This window comes from Chamaea fasciata, unplaced genomic scaffold (genome assembly GCF_029207755.1).
Source record: "Chamaea fasciata isolate MVZ Bird 193981 ecotype frontalis unplaced genomic scaffold, bChaFas1.0.hap1 SCAF_1, whole genome shotgun sequence".
NCBI classification, from domain to species: Eukaryota; Metazoa; Chordata; class Aves; order Passeriformes; family Sylviidae; genus Chamaea; species Chamaea fasciata.
The window spans coordinates 145978241-145998349 of NW_027094086.1; the positions used below are offsets into that span (position 1 = coordinate 145978241).

Sequence of the window (20109 nt, forward strand, 5' to 3'; positions counted from 1 at the left end):
GGGGAAGGGAAAACATGACCAAGTAGCAAAAGTTTTCTGCTCCAGGGCTGGGAAGGAAATGGAAAATGACAATATGTCTGAGTAAAGTGTAATAGCAGCCCTTGCACTGGGACTTTCTGGATTAACGTGGAGGTGACCTGCAGATATATTTAGAGAGGGCAGAGGAAAAAAGGTAGAACAGGCAGTAGGGTGGCACTGGCATGAAAATTTAGGATTATCTCATAGCACTGTGCTCTTTTCACAAATGGCAAAAATTAAAAACCGGTGGAATAAACAGAGGCCAAATGGAAGTAATTTGACTTCAAGAAACTTTGACATTAAAGGAAGCCAGCCCATTCCCTTAGAATTGTAAAGAAAGAGGTGACACTCTGGTAAAAGAGGATTGCTTATGTGACACAGCAAAGTTTGAAGGTTAAATGCAGCATGTGAAATTTAAGTTTGGCCTCTGCCATAAAAACTCAGTGATAAATTCTTTGTCTCATTAAAAATAACTAATAAAACTGTGTACTAACTTCTGCCACAATGCTGGTTTCATCTGCTACAAAAAGCAATCCTACAAAACACTTCTATCATTATAAGCAATAAAAACTCTGTATCAGATGTGACTTAGTTTTCTTTACATTCATTTTAATAATCACCTACTAACTTCTTCCCAACAATTTCTTAGTGTTTCTCTCAAGTACAACTCCACTTCCATTCCTCAATACTACTCATAAAAAACACTGAAATTACATTTCAACCATTAGGCAAGAAAAATCAGCAAATGCACAAATTAAAAATGGGTATTTTGTGGAGGAATGTAGAGAATGACAACAGACAGTAAATGATATCAACTATCCTTTTTATTAAGCATGCAGAGATGAGAATTATGCATCTTTCGATTATATATGATATGCAAGACTAGCTGCAAATCTCTATATGATACTTTCCAGAAGTATGAGAGAAACTGAGGTTGCAGAATAATAACAAAAGCTGGAGTTCAATCTCACATTATCCATCACTGCAGAGCCCATTGTATTACCAGTGAATTGCTTCTCCTTGACAATACAAGAAGTTGAAAACCAAGTGATTTTCTGCTTTACTGATCCAACTGCAAGACAGCTGTGAAATTCAGCTACTTGTCATAGAAAATACTTACAATTTTTTTGTTTTCTATTAATATTGTTGAACTGTTGGTTTCGACATTCCTCAGAATCACTGTGCCATTCTGGTTTCTATAAATGAATTCATTATCTGCAAGGAGGAAAACAAAAGGTCATTAAGGAAATCTGAAATTGTCTGTTTGTGTGGAACCTAATTACGGACTTAAACCAAAAGCACTGCTGGGAACTTCTTTCTGAAGAACACAGAAAGTTTTTTAACACAGCCATTGCTAAAAGTGGCTTTGAGCACAGCCATAAAACGACGTGGTTAGTGTTTGTCATGTGTTTGTTGTGCCTCACTTTCCCTTAGATGAATGCAAGAGTGATCTGTTTTAAATGTACATACACAGCTTGCTGTATAGTTGTTGTGGGAAACAAGGTCAAAAGCTCCCATTCCTTATGATTAAAGGTTTCCAGGTTCCACAGTCTCTGCAGGAGTTTAATAAGCCTGGAAAGTCTCTGAAAGTGAAAGGCAAATGACCCTCTAACAAAGCAGATTCTGGAACCTAATACTGTCCTCCAACTCTGGCATTTGTTCTTCAGACTTATGCCAGAAGGAGATACATGCAGAGAAATCACCATTTTCACATGGAACAAGGCAGATCAGCTTGTCTCTGTGCACTTTGGGACTACTCCAGCTCTCAAGACAGGTGGGCAAGGACAGAAATACTGGAGAGAGTGTCCAGCTCTCAAAGCACACAACCTGCCTGACAGAAAGGCTGGGGCAGGCATATGAAAGGGACTCCAAATGAGGGTCAGGTAGCAGGGCAAAAGTTCAGGATGAAAAACATTACAACCACAAAGGGATGTCATAAACTGAAGTTCAAGTCTGATCAGTGCTTACATGCACTGCCCTGCAGATAAAACATGAAACATAAGTCCCAAGCACTCTGCCATTAAAGGAATCAGCAGTTTTTCTTGGCACAGGATTAGGGGTTATGGTTTTTTTTGCAACTTGGTTAAACTGAGACTGAGAACTGATGGATCCAACCTCTGCTTTTCGTTTCAGTTAGGGAAGCAATTCCTCATCATCAACCATTACAGTGGCTACGCCAGGAGTGTTACCATTATGCCACAAGGGCTAGGGACATGTGGATGGTTTAACATTATCCATGGGTTGTCCTGGGATGAGTCAAAGGTGAGTTTAAATCCTCTAGGATATGCATGAGCACAAACCCAGCTCACTGTAACCACAGAGCTGTGCACTGCCCAGTTGGGGTGACTACTAAAGGCAACACTGGGTTTCAAGGCTTGGTTCTTTCAAAAATTGGGTGTACTGACCTAGCATACTTCTTATCCACATCTTTTATTTCCAACCTGGTGATGATAATCCTCATCACAGTCACTAACCAGCTCTATAAAACGCTCTGAAGGTGCAGATGAAAAGCTTCTATGCTCTACTTATTGCTGTCAATAAAAAAATCTCCTCCATATCACAGATTCACACATAAGTGGAAGAAGAAGAAATCTTCTCTAAGATTGGAATGAATCAGATTCTGTAAGGGCAAAAGGTTGCTGCAATACAGCTGATCCTCTCAAAACCACTAGGTTTAGAGTTTAGTTTTAGAGACTTTAAGATTCTCAGAGTCCAAATCAAAGCAGCAGCCATTCAGATTCACAGGCAAAGTTCTCAAAGCATTACTTTTTTTAAAATTATGGAATAAATTTTATCAGCAATTTCTACCTTGATTTTTTTTTTTTTTAAAAAGAAGGATCTGAATTAGATTGACTTGCATTTATCTTTAAAGTATTCTTCATGCAATTTATGACTGAACAAACTAAGAAACTTAAACTTGAGGAAGAACTGATTGAACAGAGCTAGGACAGAAGTCAAAAAAGTCCTAAGTAGTATGGAGAAGATAAATAAGGGATGCATATTCCCTGCCTTCTCCAAAACAAATACTGGAAGGCACCAGATGACATCAGCCAGTGTCAGGTTCAACACAAATAAAAGGGATTATTTCTTCATGCTGAAAGCAAACAAATTGTAAAAGTCACAATCCCAGAACAGAGCAGGTGCCAGGGCTGCAGGTGGATCCAAACTAGAATTAGAAAAATGGAAGAAAAATCCATCAAAGATTATATGTCTCAAAGGGGAATGCTTTTCAGGAAGCCCATAAACCAGCCATTGTGAGGGACTAAAGGAATATCCTGAATCCTCAACCTGAGACTTTTGCCTGCTTTTTAGAATCTTCCCAAAGTATTTGCCCATTTCCTGGGCCTTATGCCAGAAGAGACAACCCCTGGGGTCTGATCCAGCAGCAACTGGATTTACAACTCTAACTTCCAGCTTCTGTGTCCAGATCCTTAAGACAAGTGTTTATGCCAACCATTTAGGAAGTAAGGCAATAAAAGATTTAATGCTTCATACACACTTGGTCTTTATATACTCAGGCCACAATGTCTGAAGCATTATTTTTTGTAAGAGGAAAGTTTGCAGTCTGAATTTTTATTTTCCAGCAATATTTCAGGCATTCCAGAAATAACAGGAAAAACTAAACTGAGAGACACACTATTATCTAATTATCAGACATGCTGAAAAAATATTACTGGTTTAATAATCCCCCTCTGTCAACAACGCAGAATGTTTTCCAATTACACGTTAAGTTCCAGACAGAAAAATCATATTTTAAATATGGCCAGCAAAACATTTGGATAATTGTAAGGCTCTCAGGATATTTCCTAATTACAGGGAAAAAAAAAAAAAAAGAAAAAAAGCTATGAAATTTAGCTCCAAGTTCAGAACATAGGTAAAGTAGCTTATTAATCTAATGAGTCTGTGAGGCTGTTTCTTGAACATTGTGGAAATGGATGGAAGTCACATTACTGCCCATAATGCCATTGCTACCAAATTTTATTGCTCCTCATGCTCAAAAAAACCCCATAACATTTTAATAAACTGTGAAACTTCAAGATTACATAGAAGTGGTTCCATGGTTGGAAGTAGGAGATAACAGACTTTCCCATTATTTGTTAAACCGTAACAAGTTTAAAAGCAGGTGCTAATCCTCTGCATGTACTTTTAGAATGCATAAAAAGAGCATAAATGAAGCAGTGCTGGTTTGTTAGGGCTGTAAATCTTGCCATTATATTCAATACCAGCCATCAACACACTTGTCTGAGTTAATGAACAGAAAATTGGTCTGCTTAAGAGAAGAACAAATTGATCTGCGTTATATTCCAAACAAAATGCTGTGAGGTTTCGCTGGGTCTTAGTCCTCAAAAGATGAATAATATTCCTGGACTTCTGTTTTGAAATGTGTGATTTGTTCCAGTGCAAGAGCATTTATTTAAATGGGACATACCTCAATCAAAGCCAGAGAGCAATGCAGTGGCCTCTGTCTATAATGAATTCTGTCCAGCAAGCTGATGAGAATTTGCAGCCTGATTTATAGTTGTCACCAGAGCTGATAAAGGTCAGTACTGCATCTCATTTTTTATAGCTGCCTTTCTTTGGGGCTGGTGTTCAGTATAAATGATGCCAAAAATTATAATTTTCAGGCATGCAGCCATTTATTCCATTTCTTCAATCTCCCTTGGATTTTTTTCCATCTGTTCTTCACTAAAGAAGTCATGGATGCCTCATCCCTGGAGGTGTTCAAGGCCAGGGTGGTTGGAGCTCTGAGCAATCTAGTCCAGTGAAAGGTGTCCAGTGGGGTTGGAACTGGGTGGTCTTTAAGGTTCCTTTAACCCAAACCCCTCTCTGATTCTACGATTCAACAGCAAAGTTCACTTTTCCAACTCCTCACCCCTCTTTTAACTTCCAGGAAATTGTCTGGGTGGTAGATTACATTTTCTGGCTGTGAATGTAGACACAGATATGTAGCCACACTTGAAAAAACATGACTGATTGCCAAAAAACAACTATTACCAGAAATAATGGATCAGCCTTGGGGCTGTGCAGAGTCAGTGCAGAGGAATGGGGAGGCCTGAGGAGAAGCTTTTAAAAAACTGCTAAGCAGAACAGGTGAAATCATAAACCCCATCTGCTTCTGTGTCTTGAACTCAGTCAGGAAATGCACAGGCAGAGAAAACAGACCCAGTAAGGGGGAGCTCGTGTCCCTTGAAGTCACTGAGCCCTCACTAGCAACAGCACAGACAGACTGGGCACCAGGAAGAACAACTCACCATAGTGGACAGGAAGGTTTGGGACAACTTTCCTTCTGGAAGGAGTAAGTTTGAGTGCTGGCAGTGCAAAGAATTTGAAGGAACTATCTCCATTGACAGCAACATAGCATTGGTGCCCAAAAATTTAGTGCAGTAAAACTTCTCTGAAGTCCACATTGCCAGAGAGGAGAGACTGGTTTATAAGATACTAGCAGGACCATGCCTGCATGGGAAGTGTTCATTATTTGTCAGAGATTATGGAAAGCAGAAAGCAAAACTGAGTGATAAAACATGAAAACAAAAAAGTATTTCAATCTAGCTTTAAAAAATATTTTAATGAAATTGTAGTTTTCTATCTTTTTAATAACTGATGAATGAAAACTACACCAAAAAAAAAAAAAAAAGGTTATGAAATTCACATGTAGCACGTCAGCAACGAGAGATAGTGAAAGAGAGTGGAGTCAGGACTGTTAGGGCCCCTCCAGTCTTTTAGAGCCACAGATTTAGAGGAAAAGGCAACTTCTTCAGTCCTGATCAACAGACATGAAAGATAATTGAATGAGTCTCAGTCTGATGAAAGCCAGCATCAAGGGAATTATCATTTTCAATCCCTAAGATTAAGGAAGATTGGTGAATAAAGGAAATTTAAGTCATGAAGCTGTTCTAAGCCATTTCAGATAAATGAGCCTCCAGATACCAGCAGGATTGGCAAACATATTGCACTGTGTCAGGAGAGCAGACAGCAGCAGGTCCTGTGGGATGAGCCCTCATCCCCCACAAGGGACAGAGGTCACTTTGCACCAGGCCAGGTGCTGGGATGGAGCTCTGCACTGGCACAGCATATGTCACAGGGCCACCAAGAGATCACTGGCACCCTTCTGTTATTCCTCACGGGAGAAAAGTTGTGGGGTTTTTAATAACCCAAAGCCACTAATGACCCCACCCATTTGGGTTATTTTAATGACCCAAACTCAGATCTCTGGTGTTTTATCTTACACCTGAAGGACCAATCTTGCAGGATTCCTGCAGCACTGACCACCGTGGTGCATGGCATCACTCAGCCCTCAGTCTCTGAGGTGACAGCAACACCTGAACCAGCCAAGGGTTTCTTGGAGTCCTCTCAGGCAGATACTGATCAGACACACTTGGATAGCACTCACCATCCAACAAGAGAACAGGCAGGAAGATTGCAGTTGTAACACAGATGTTTCTTCAGACAACTGGCATTTTCAACAGGATGTAGTACACTTGTATTCCTTTGGAAAGATACATGAGGATCAGGCAGTGGAGATAAAATTTAAAAAAATAATTAAAATCTTCTGCCTGTTGAGAATCTCAGCAAATTTTCTGAAGGGCCAGGTGAGCCCGAGAACGGTGGATGGAGACCAGAGCGGGGAAAGAAGCGGCTGTGCCCTGTGACTTGGGCATGTCACAGCTCTCACCCCAGCACACACACACCGGGGCCAAAGAGAAGGGTCCAGCTGGAGAATGCAAACCCAGACTATCCACAGGTGACCTGCAGCACACAGGAAAAACAATCACTTGTAGTGATTGCCCATGTCTTCAGGACTGGGAGAGGCCGGCAGCTCACACTGCAACAGTGTCTGTGGGAAGAGCACCCACAGCTTCCCTTTGACAACATTCCTACTGAGCTGGGGACCCAGGCAGCCTGGGGCTCAGCTGGGACTGTCAACAGCCACAGCCCGGCCACACAGCAGAGCCCGAGGGGAGAGAGCAGCTCCTCAGCAGCACCAGGCATGGAAGTTCAGTACAGTCACCCCCACAGCTCAGGGGAGCCTCTCACAGGGAAAGTAAACTGGGGGGGAGACTCTGGATTTCCTTCAAAAATGTGCTTTCCGAGTGCCACAGGTGAGAGAATAGCACAAGCTGTGGTTAACAAGTTGCTGTGTGAGGGGCCAAGACCCTAAAAACCCCCTTAATCCTGCCAAATGCTGCAGAAGCATCTATCATCAGAGACAGCCTGCTATCTTCAGGGACTGGATTTGAGGGAGAGGGAACCTGAGGTTTTTGGGCATAATGGAAGCAGAGAGAAAAACTACAGAGCAGGGTAAATTCACAGAGGAAATAGAAGCTGTCAGAAAAAAACCCCAAACCAGCAAACATTAGGAAGCACCAAACAAGAGGAATAAGGTGTGAGCAGGGAGAAGGATGAACACAGGTGGGTTTATGGAAATACTTATTTTACTTTGCTCTCATGAAAGGGAAAATGACATCTTATTTACCAGGTCTGCAGGATTATTGACTCTCTTAGGACGGTATCTGACAGTAACTGGAGTCAGGTGGGAGAATGGCCCCCCAAGACCTGCACTCCTTGGGGCAGGTAGAATTTACTCCTCAGAAAAGCCCTGAGAATAGAAGTTGAACAAATGCTAGGACTGTGCATGCTCACTAACTGCTGCAAAACTTCACCACACAGATCATAATGCAAACTAAAAGCACAATCAGTCCCCAATGGAAGCCTATTCAGGTGTCCAGAGAGATGCAATCACAAACTCAGGTGGAAATAAGGCTGTTGTGATGATGCATTTAATACTGTGATCTGTTGTTCTTTCAAGACACGCTACAGTGCATCTATTTGATATTTACAGCATGTACCCAACAAACAACTGACTCTGAAATTCCCTCCCCACGGCAGAAGCAAAGGCTGTTTTGATACTGAGATGCTTTCCAGAGAGAAAATGCAGGGAAGGTTTCCTCTCCCCTGTCCCCTGGTGCCTGCAGTTGGCAGTTGGCTGAGAAAGTGGGAGGCAAGGACCATGAATAGGGAATAGCAGCAAAACCCCATTTCCATACCCACAGCTCCATCGTGCCCTCAGTGAGCTGCTCCTCAGGGAGGGGCCCTGTAGACTTCAGCATCTGTAATTTTTCACAGCCCCTGCCACCACCCTGCCTCTGTTTCAATCCACCTTCCCCCACCAGTGACTCCTTCTTCTTCTGCCTTGCTACTTTGCCTGGCAGAAATAAATAAGGATTTTTTTAGACTTTGTGATGCTGATACAAGGAGCAACAGGGGACAGAGAACAGCTTGCCTTTAACAACATTGCTACAGCCTTTAATTCCAGGAGACAACTGGAATCCCATTTTTAGCTTTCTGCCATTATGGGTCATTATCTTTTTTACTGTTCCCAGCACTTTTTTCCCCCACATGCAAGGCTGAAAGAAGAACTTCTTTAAATAGGTGATTTACTGTAATTTAGCTAAATGCTGTATAACACATTGCATTGGTATATTAAGTGCAACATGATACAGTGTGCTTTATTATGCAGAAAGTGGTTTTAATTGCTCATCATCTCAATGCAGTTGCACTTGGTGCACCAATATAGTGCTTTTACAGTAGTACCAGTAAAATAAAACACAGTTATAGCTCAGGAAAATTCCCACATCAACGTGCACCTCTAGCAGGCCTGTAAATTAACTTGCCAAAACTCGAAGAAGACTGAGTCTTGGGAAAACTTAAAACTGTAAAAATCAGCAATGCTGCTCTGTTTCTCTTATTTTATCTAATCCCAACTCTTTCAAGATTCAAGCTGAAAAAATAAAAAAGATTATTTCAGCATCAAGCCTAGAATACAGGCAGAGCACAGCTTTGAAATTTGGGTCCCAAATTTGGAACCAGGTAAAATTGTGCTCCTGCCTCATTTGTGAGTCTGAATTCCTCCTCAAAGAGCCCCAGTCTGGGAACTCTGTGGGCTCAGATCATGACTCAGTGGCACGGGCATGAAAAGCTGAAATGCATGTGAGAAACAGAGAACTTGTTTCAACTTCAAATTACTCCCTTCCCAACTTCTATCTGCTTTTATAACACGTGGAGGGGGGAAAAGAGAGACACGACAATTAGGCAAAAAACAAATGAGACATTCCCTGGTCTAAATCCATTTTTATTCCATCCAGGGCAAACCATCTTGATGAGAAAACTGCTGCAAAACCCTAACAACAGCAGTGAAAACTCACACTTTGCTGCTTGCTGCCCTCAATTTATCTTTCTAATGACTGGGGGAGGAGAGGAGTGCACCACACTGAGATGGTTTTGGTGGATTCCAGAGCTGAGAAATCTCCCTCAAAAATTCTCTGCCATCTTACTCTCCTGTTCAGGTGTGCCTGTGCCATGTGCTCTTCAAATCCTAGATGTTATAGGAGGGGAAGTGCCGATGACCCCTGGGTTACTGGACAGCTGGAGACAGCAGATTACACTCATCCCTTTGATTCCCTGCTGGAAACATTTCACATTCAACACAGGCCAGAAGCAATTTAACCCCAGACAACTGTTTTCCCAGAAAATGGTCCTTGATGCTTTTATCCACAACCTACGTATTTTTTTCACAGTCATATCATGCAACTGAAGTGAAAAGAAAAAGTGCAGCCAGCAGGTAGCAGGGATCAGCTTATCCCAGGTCCATGAAGTGACTGGGATGGGTGCACAGCCCCAAATACACAACGGCACAGATTTCACTGGGAATATAATAATTCCAGGGCTTTTTCCACTGCAGTTGCTAGCTCAGATGAGAGCCCAAGTTACCACTCCTGCTTGGTGGCACCCAGTTAGCCTGTTCCATGCAGGGATACCTGCTCCAAGCACTCCCTGGCTGTGCCCCAGGCCAGTGCAGCATCACCCAGTGACCTCCCTCTTCTCTGCCAAATGCACCAGGTTTTATCTGCCTTATTTGGTTTGGCTTCACTCAAGGGAGTGCATAATCCAAAGTGTTACACCTAAATGTAATAATCCATTTGACACTGAAGAAAAAAAGGAATCCATGAATAAATTTTCATTAAAATGTGACCCCACAGCTCACTTAATTTCTCTGTGCATTCCCTTGTCTCTTTCTCTTTGCTCCTAACCAAATTGCACTTGTTAGTGGCCATGATGGGCAGAAAGAACACATGAAGTGTTTTTTTCTTGCTTTTCATTACTATTATCAGGGCAATATTACTTAAATTTCAGTGCAGACTGCGTGTGAATGTTGTATATTAACAAGCAGACATGCTTTGTGTGCAGCTTTGGGTAAAGTTTTAATTATCTTTGGGCGCAATTTTTCACAATCCCTCTTATGTCTCCCTCTCATTTCAGATTTGTCTGGTGAGGTTCAGTTGTGATGAACTGTATGAAGAGTCTGTCAGGGTCATGGGCATCATCCTGACTTCAGGCTTTTGAAAAAGCAAAGCAGGCAAGAGATGAAATCCAAGACCCCAAGACACGTTTTGGTCGCCAGTGCACAATTATTGGTTTCGGAGTGGTCACAAGAGGGCACCCTGCTACAGAGCCAATGGAAACATTCTCAACATTTGCAAAGAACCGCTGATAAATAATTAGATCAGATGCTGGGCAGGAGACTGGTGTCCTGAGTGAGATGGCACTGAGGGAAGGAAATGGCACCTGAGTGAGAACTGATGCCATTCCTGCACCCGACTGCAACGGAGCCACTAGTGGAGAAACACTTCTCAATTATACATGAAATCCCATAGTTTTTAGACCAACTGATGAGGGAATGGAAAAATTCATGTCAGCTAAGGAGGGTGGTGAGGCAATAAAAGAGGCTGCCCACAGAAGCCATGGACGCCCCATCCCTGGAAGTATTCAAGGTTGGATGGAGCTCTGAGGAATTTGGTTTAGCGAATACGTCCATGCCCATGGCAGGGGGATTGGAAACGGATGACCTTTCAGTTACCCTCCAACCCAAACCATTCTATGATTCCATGATGAGTGAGAAGCTCTTCCTTAGCATTGCACTTTGATTTGGTTTGCATGCAGTGGCTGGGTCAGCTCATACAGAGTCCTCACCAAACCCCAGGAGAGATCCCTGAATTCCTTATTTCACTTTTTCTTTTTTCCTTTTCCTCTCTCTACCATGGAACCAACATCATCCACAGGTTACTGCCTTTGTTCTGTTGGTCTTGAAGCACTAGCAGTTGCTAAGACAACAACTGTGCTGGTGCTGGTGCAGAAGCAAAAGGGCTGATATAAACACCTGGTTTAAGAGCCGTGGGTGAAAAATAGTTACACCAAAACAATGACTGCTCCTTCCTTCCAGTTCTCATCAACCTTCTGTCCAATAACACCTTCTCAGTGGGTTAAGAACTTCCAGCAGATGAGATTAAATCCAAAGAATGCCCTTATTCAATGGAAAGAGCTTGACTTCTTCATATTTTTCTTTATTTTTTTTCCTTACATAATATCTTTATAACTCAGGGCAATTCTTTTTATCATGCATTTCCATGCTTCTGTCATGGTCTTTCTTGGGACCATTTCTATTCCCATTACAATCTATCTTATTTGGATGGAGCAACCCGAGCTCACTGCAGTGATCAAAGTGATGATGTCCCTCAAACTGGATAGAAACAGGCTGTTTTCAGTATTTTTCTCTCCCAAGTATAGTTCAATATATTTTCTCTTAAAGAAGTTGATTGCAACAGAAAATTGATTACTCTCTCAGCTTCCTTCCCTAGAAGAAGGAAAGCAAATATAAACTATGGAATTCTAATAATCCTCTTCTGTTTTCTTATTCATAGTCTTCTGGCTTGATAGTTTAGCTATATTAGCCATTCTGTGCCAATCAGGAAAAAAAAAGGAATATTATAATTATTGGTGTATATTTCTAAAAATATCTTCCTTTGAGAGGCATTAAGATTAGAAAATAAATAAAGAGCATGCTTTTATGTTCAAGGTTAATTTGGTTTGAGGCCATATCTTATGCCTGCTGCTGTGTTTGGTGTCAGCTTCAAGGCAAAAGGTAATGGCAAACTCTTACAAATGCTGCCCCTGAAATTGACACCTGGAAGAAAAAAAATATGAAACACATGGAAAAAAAAAAATATATATATATATAGTGCTCTTGGGTACATTTTAAATAAGTGTTTAGAAAAAAAAAAAAAACAAAAAAAAGTTTTCACATCACAGTTCATAGCCTGTTCCCCCTGGGAAGGAGAACAAGGAAGGAAAAGATACCTCCAAATTATTAATAAGCATCTTGGCTTATGCATGAGTATTCCAAGCAATTTGTCTTGTGAAATGAGTCAGTCCATCAGCTGAAGCAGCAGCAGACAGTGGAAACTGCTGCACATGGCCCAGCATATGTGCATTAACCCCTCTGAGGGGCCGTGGGCCAGCCCAGCCCTGCTGGCTCCACTCCCTGCTGGTGCTGCCAGGGGCTGAGCAGCCAGAGCCAGCTGCAGGAGCAGGCCTGGGGATGGGCTCCTGTCCACCAGGGAATGGGAAAATTGACTGCTGAGCAGAGAATAAGTGTTCATTAGGGTGGTAACAAATTAGAGTATTGAAAAAAATTTCTGGACACTGTCTGGGTAGAATTGGTGGATTTTAGATGTTTATCCAAGTCTTGATGGTTCTTCTCAGCCTGCCTGAAGGTACCACGTTACTCAGATATTCCTGCAGTGAATGCATGGCAAGGCCAAGGCTTCCAGCCAGACCCTGGAATGGCTTCCTCTGCATAAATGACCACATGGAACATAACTGCAATAAGACCAAAATCTCTCTGAACTGCTGGATTCACCACCATTTGTCGTGGAGTCAATTTTTATAGAGTCAAGTGCATGCTAATATAATAATCATTTATCTAATCGATTCAGACTTTTGCCCACCATGGAGGAAATGTTTCTGAACTGATACATTTTTTTGGCTTTTTTTGGCTTGAACATTGACATTTCCCCCTGCCTTCTTACTTGACTTTGTTTTCATTTTTTTTTCCACCCCTGCCATTCTGCCTTCCCTGGAAAGCCAAAATCATTTGAAGATGATTACCCAGATTTTGTCAATCATTATGAAATGTAAGAATTGGAAAACAGGTATAAGCCTTCAAAATAATCTGATATTTAAAATCATCATTTCAAATGCAATTAAATGGATTTGTCTCCATTTACCTCCAAGTAAGTTTAACATTTGAAGGTCCATTTAGAAATAATTATGAAAATATCTCTGAGTATTAAAAATGTTTTTATTTATTACATTTCTTTTTTGAATCAAAGTAGAGTATTCTTATGTGCTACCTGGCCCCAGAGGCTGGGACTTTAAGTCAAGTAGCAAAATGAGATCTTCACATCACACCCAGCAGACCCAGTGCCGATTTCACATGTAACTATGAAGCCCTGCTGGGGGTCTGGATCACACAATTTTCTGACATCATGATTACTTTGTGTGGCAGGATTTGCTATAGGAACCTAAAGATTTTAACTCTTACACACAGCAAAATCATCTGGCTTTTCTTTAAGGTCAAACAAATTTTACTGCATGCATGCATTTGTCTTCAATGAAACTCAAATAATTTGAACATTTTTGGGAAGTTAACCCAGACAGTTCTGTGCACTCCTTGTATGTGGTTCCCATCCCATCCTCTCTAATATTATATACTAGAGGTGGAAAACATTTGTCCGAAGTCCTGATCTAAGGCTGACCAAGCACAGCAAATAGAAACAAGCTCCCAAGTACCCTTCGTCTTGTAACAGGTCAGTGAAACTAATGATGAAAGAAATGCTGGATGCAAGAGGCTCTGGAGAGTGCTTGGAAAGTGTCTTAAAAGAGAAAACTATTTTGGGCAACTAAACAGAAAATATAGACGAGGATCTGAGAATTCTCTGAGCTAAAAAGTGAGTGAGGTTCACTGCCCTCTTGCTCACCCTTGTGCACACACACCTTGCCTCTCATGGAAACAGGATTTTGGGCTGGGCAAACCTTTGGTCTCCTGTGCTCTTAATTGAATTTCCACTGATGTGAGATTTTTAAGTATAATTACATTCCCTTGATCAATGATAATTATCTCATTCTAAATTTCTTTTAATGAATTATATAAGTCTGGTGCTATTTCTTGAAAAAAAAAAAAAAGAAAAAGAAAAAAGTGCTTTTCATACATTCAAGAGCTTAATCCAGTCAGGAGATCCAAGCTCACCAGGGACCTTTTTCTTAGATAAGTAAATCTTTGCCTGCTAAATTTTCAGTTACAAAGACTTGATATAAAGTTTAATCACCAGAAATACCGTATTTCCTGCCTTCAAATTATTTAATTATGGTATCTCAGCATATATTTATTTAATGTTCATTAAAAGGAACAAGTAGAATACATACTGCTCTAATTAATCCTTGGTAAGCATTCCGTGTTCAACAAGTGTCCGAGAGCCATGGAGCAAGCTCTGGGAAAGCTACTGAGTCAGGAAAATGTTCTTTGCACCAAGTAAAAAGTTCCAAAAAGGAATCAAAGTTGGGCAGGGAAGCAGGAAAAACAGAAAATTACCTTGATTGAGATATTTTTAAAAAAAAATGAAAAGTGATGAAATTGCATCATAGAGAATGAAGAGTTCCCAGGGATGGACTGTGTCAAAAGACAAACACTTCTGGAAATGACTACTGAAGGTTTCAGCAGTGTGTCATAATTAGGATCAATGGCTTAACAAGAGGCCTGAACACCCTGAAGAGTTCTTTCTCCATCACCCCTTTACAGTCCTCCCTTGAATGTGCTTTTTGCTCAGCGTATCCTGCAAATATGCACCACATTTCTTCCATCTGTGCTTTCCTGGGTGCTTATCTCTTAAGTGCTTCTTTCCTAAAATGTTTCCATTCTTAAATCAGCCTGTCAGAAAAACCTTCAGCAAGTTCCTGCAAACCCTTTCTTGACCTTCTTTTTCTACAGCTCAAAACTGAGTCTCCTTTCTATCTACCCACATCTTCTAAGCAGTGCTGGATCCAAGGAAAATAAAATTTCTTGCTCTCTTCAAAAGCAATCCTCCTCATGGTGGAACACTGCCAAGCTCCTGGGGAAGGGAGCCCATCACCCTCTGCTGTGCCCAGCTTGCTCCATCACCCAGGAGTAGAGCACAGCTCTTGTCTCTCTCCCTCCTCTTGCCTGTGATACATTCCTCTGAAGAGTCAAAGGAAAAAACCCGGCGACTTTATTTTAGTACTAATTCAACCAGCAGGAATGCAATTATGGCCATCCTTTTTAAGGCTTATGACAGATAATTTTTTGTCACTGCAGTGCCCCCTCCCCAAGGGCTGGGGACAGCTGGGAGCTCACCCTTCCCTGGTTCACAGGTGTCAGCTGGGGAAGAGCATCTCTTAGTGTCACAACTGGTAGCTACCCACATGGATTTTTAACTAACACCCACTGGGAGAACACCAAATCCCTCTCCCAGTTAAACTCCTGAAAAATCAGTGCCTTTCCTTCAGCTCTGAGAGCAGCAGGATTTTGATTTCAAGTCACTTTGAACAGGATGAAAAAAACCTGATCCTTTTCCTGGCTGGTTTTAAACTGTTCAGCACACAGGCAGGACTGTGCATGTGGCTCTGTGCCTGTGGTTCAGAAACACCTCTGCTGTGAGCCACGTTCTTCAAAGTCCCCCACAGATGCTGCTGCTTCCCGTGACAGTGTTCCCTTCACACTCCCATCCCTGATGTTCTCCTTTTTTTATTTATTCATTTTTTAATCAAAAGGCTCCCCACTGCGAATCCAGGGTCTCTGCATCTGCCTGGCTGGCAGGTAAAAGGACCCAGCACTGAATTTATCAGCTTTGCATTCCCCACTGACCCTAGAAATGCTGCAGTGCACCTTGGAGCAAAACACAGCTGATGGGGAGGAGCGAGGGGGGAAGTTTCTACATCATTCCCAGGGATTTCTACCTCAAATCTACAACCAAACTTAACACACAAAGGAGCCCAGATTGTTCTAGTTTTCACACACCTTTTACAACTTCAAATTATTCCCTGAAGCTGCTTCTCCCTGGCAGACACAGTCACGACAGGAGGCACTGCCTTGCTTCTGAGCTACTTTGAGGGAAGAACACTAATTTTAGTGGAGTCAGGCTTGAAAATTAAATGGGGAATCTGTTTTTGTTAATGGCTATAGAAAGTCTAGGAAAGCCTGCTGGTCCAACATGTGAGAGTGGGATGTTGCCTGCAGGGGGAAGTCTATTTTTCCTCTTTTGTTTTTTAAAAAAATTGGTGGGAACAGAATTAGGCAGTTATGGGCAGTAGGCGTTAACAGAACCTAGACAAAAAGAAATGAAGTCCAAGGAATTCTCCTGCCTCTTCCAGTCATCTTTGACTCACTAATTGTTGTTCTCTTTGATACTGCCATAGCAGCTGAATGTATTTTCCAGCTCTTCATCACAGGCCAATAAGCCACTTCTCAGCAGTGATGACGTCCAGACTCATTTTCACTCTTCACACAACTCCAGCTCCCGCTCCACCTGGAACACCCCCAAGATCCTCCCTGCTAGTCTGGGCTTCTCCCTTGAGTGACTGCAGCCAGTCCTGCCTGTGCAGAATCACGTTGTTCATGCCCTCCTCATCACTCATTCCTTGCATCTCAGTTCTTCCAGGTAACCTTCAAGCCACCAGCCCTGTCCCTGGGCCAGACTCTTCACTCATCCTGGCAAGATGCAGAGACATGACAAATAGAGAGCTATGACACTGAGTGCCTGAGGCCACTTTTTAATGCATGTGGGTTTTTAGATGTTCTCTAACTAAAGCCATATGTTGGTGCCTCAGGAGGACATTTGACTCAGAGGCTCAACAGCAATCATGACAAGCAGGGGAATTATTAGAGTTCAGCAGGCTTTGGAGAAATTAGGTTACCTACGGAGGCTTCTAAATATAGGGTGAGGTTCTTATGGAAATCTTGGCCTCCTCAAGATATCAAACTACTCAAAAACACCACACACAAAACCCCTATTTGACAATTACTGCGTTACTTCTGCTCTTCCAGGGTGCGATATTTTTCCCAAACATGACTTTATGCAATACATTTCTCCTTCTAAATTCTGAAGTTGCTGTAAACACCAAAGAATTGTTTTCTCAGTCCAAAAGCAGCACGTGTGTCCCACCAGCTATCCAGCACTGCAGAGAAGAGTGCACTGAGGCACTGCCCAATCCTTGGCACCACACTCCTCCCCAGCTTGCTCCTGCAGACTGTATTAATTTTTGAAAGAGCCAAATTGATTTCCCATTTCGTTCTCTCTAGCAGTAATGAGCAAAACAGCTACATGGCAGGAATGCTCTCCTCCATGGCCTGCTATAGTCTCTTAAAAAGTCATTAATTCCCAAGTTTCCTGTCTTTAGTGAACAGGTTACTGTCACTGCTGAACTCGGGCAGCTGCCCAGAAGCTGAAAGGCAGGAGTAGGACAAATTCTCTACAGTGCTCTCAGATCACAGATCTACAGAAATCTCTGAAGAAAATTATCCAGGATGAGGTCTAAAATCAAAATTATGGTTCAAACGGTTTAAGATATTCCTCACTTCTTCCTCAGTGTGGCAGTCATGACAGAGCAAGATCTCTTACCTACTCTACTTTGCCAACAGAAGATGTCAGTCACTTCATGAAGGCATTTAGAATAAAAGTGATCAACCAGCTCTAGGGTGCATAGATACTTCCGCAGGCACCAACACTACCCAAAAGTTCATTTAACAAACATCCATATCTTTATGAATCATACCAGAGGGTTTCTGAAGGCCATCCCCAGCAAAACCACACTATGTTAAACCAGAAGAGCCTTCTTAGTCCTTCCCCTCTATTTTCTTCTGGCCCACACAGCATTTTCCTTTAGTCAGGGTGTCTTTTCCTCAGCATAAGGTCATCCTTACAGGCTGTGGGGTTCTTTGGAACGGGGCCTGGAAGTTCACTGGACTTTAGACACTACAAACCAGTGTGCTGTGCACCAGGCATCTTGCTGTGTGTTTCAGAAAGTATTTCAAAAGCCAAGACGCTCATTAAAATACTGCAGAAAGAAGCTGCCATGAGCTTGGATATGAGGTTTGAACTGAGAGTGGAGAAAGTTTCTTTGAACCATTAAGACCAGTAAACCCATTCATTTCAGTCTTTTTAACACACATTTAAAACACATTGAAATTAATGAGCTAATATTTCTAACTAACAAGGTGGGCAAATACTCTGATAGAGTAACCAGTTTTCTTTATCCCTTCACCAGATTTACACTAACAAAGCCACCTGTGAGCATTCTCTACCTTACATTCATTGAACGTAAGACAGGAACTGGGATGGCATTGGGGCCCAAGGAAAAGAGCTTTATCCCTTGGATGGCAAACAGAAAGATGAGTTTTCCTTTCCTGCTGACAGCCCCACCTTGCCAAGAGAAAGGCTCCTGCTGCCTCACAGTTTGGATGGTCACTTGCAAGCTGTCAATTGCTCTCCGCAACTACCTGACCAGAGGTTGCAGGGATGTGGGTGTTGGCCTCTTCTCCCAGGGAACAAGTGATAGGACAAAAGGAAATGAGTCGTGCCAGATTTAGACTGCACATTAGGAAAAATTTCTTCACTGGTCAAACACCGGAACTCGGGGAAGTGGTGGAATCACCATCCTTGGAAGTGCTCAAAACCCATGTCAACGTGGAGCTTAGGGACATGGTTTAGTGGTGGACTTGGCCATGCTGGGTTAATGGTTGGACTCAGAGGTCCTTTCCAACCTTAAGGATTCTGTGAATCTTCTGGCTCATGGAGAAGCAGCTGAGAGAAACCTGTGCTCAAGTCAACCATGCTGTAACTTCTAGGAGGGCAATTTTAGTCTAAAGAGCTGTCAAAGCAGCACCTTAGCACAAACCTTTTTCATAATGAAAAATATTAGCGCTTACAAAGTTCTTAATATCTATGCAAAGCTACCTATAAATAATTCATTTACTCCACACGCATCTGCATCATTTGAAATGCATCAGTGCTTTTATCAATACAGTGCAATGGATTTACACTGCAGAGAAGAGGCTTGAGGGCAGTTGGGCCATCTAAGTATTGTTGATCTGAGCATTGCTACTAAAGGTAAACTGAAATAAATTACCTCAGTCACCACACGATGCTTTTTTCAGCATGGTAAATAAAACTTATTAGTTCTAGGTCATTAAATTCAATATTAGACTTTAAAAGAGCCCAGAAATTCTATGATGTTATTAGTGAAACATGCAACAAAACGTATGTGCTTCAGTATTAAAGATAAAAGAATTACTCCATTATATTTAGGTATCAGTTATTAGTGTATTTTTCAAAGGGGCTTTTGAGATAAAAGCCCAGCTGCCATTCTTAGAGGCAAGCTGGGCACACCATGGTCCTGGCTCTCACTGAGTGGCAGGTTTCCAAATAACTGAGACATTTCTGGAAATGTCATTTGAAGCCTCCTGCTAATTTACTCATTATTCCTCTTCTCATAAGAATAAATATTATTTTTCCAATATTGCAGGAGAGGTGAGTGGGCAGGAACCTTAGAGAGAAGGGCTTGATTTTCACATTTTTTAAGTTCCTGTGACCCTAAACATGTCCTTTGCTGTCCTGTACCTCAGTGCTCCTCACTGCTTGAATATACAGGTCTTCATTTCAACTTCTGTTCTTCCCTTTGGCTACAACCCCTCTGCAAGGATTGCCTCCCCAGGTCTGGCCAGAGTCTAGCCCAGGGAAAATGCTCTCCTAATTAAAACCTCCAGTCACTCATCTGCAGCCCAAAATCCTGACAAGAACCAGTGCTACGTACACTGTCTTGCAGGATGCCTACAGCGAGGCTGGAAAACGTCCTCTAAAAAGTAAAGACTGACACATTGCACCCAATCCATTGCAATAATCTCTGTCAGCATATTAGAGGCTGCTCTGATGTTTTTATGACAAGAACAGCATCCAAGTTCTGTCAAAGTGGGCAAAATCTATTTGCCATTTAAGTACAAAGACAGAAGATTAGCATAAGTGTCCACAAGTGGCATATACAGTTCAGACTCCACGGCTTTCTTTTACGTGATGCTCCCTCCCCCTGAGGAAGGAGCACTCCCAGGATGCTGGGGGTCAGAGTCACAGCTGGCAGGAATCACTGCAGCTCAAAAGAGCCACAAAACCAGAATGCATGACTCAACTG

At 42.0% G+C, this 20109-nt stretch overlaps 1 protein-coding gene across 3 annotated transcripts in view; it reads right to left on the reverse strand.

Annotated features, from left to right (window-relative positions):
* Window positions 1-20109, reverse strand: part of DPP6 (dipeptidyl peptidase like 6) — a 485832-nt gene that overhangs the window by 135211 nt on the left and 330512 nt on the right. For all 3 annotated transcript variants that reach the window (XM_066200952.1, XM_066200932.1, XM_066200942.1), the window contains exon 4: window positions 1139-1233. In XM_066200952.1, the coding sequence (XP_066057049.1) occupies window positions 1139-1233 (95 nt within the window). The remainder of the gene's footprint in view (window positions 1-1138; window positions 1234-20109) is intronic.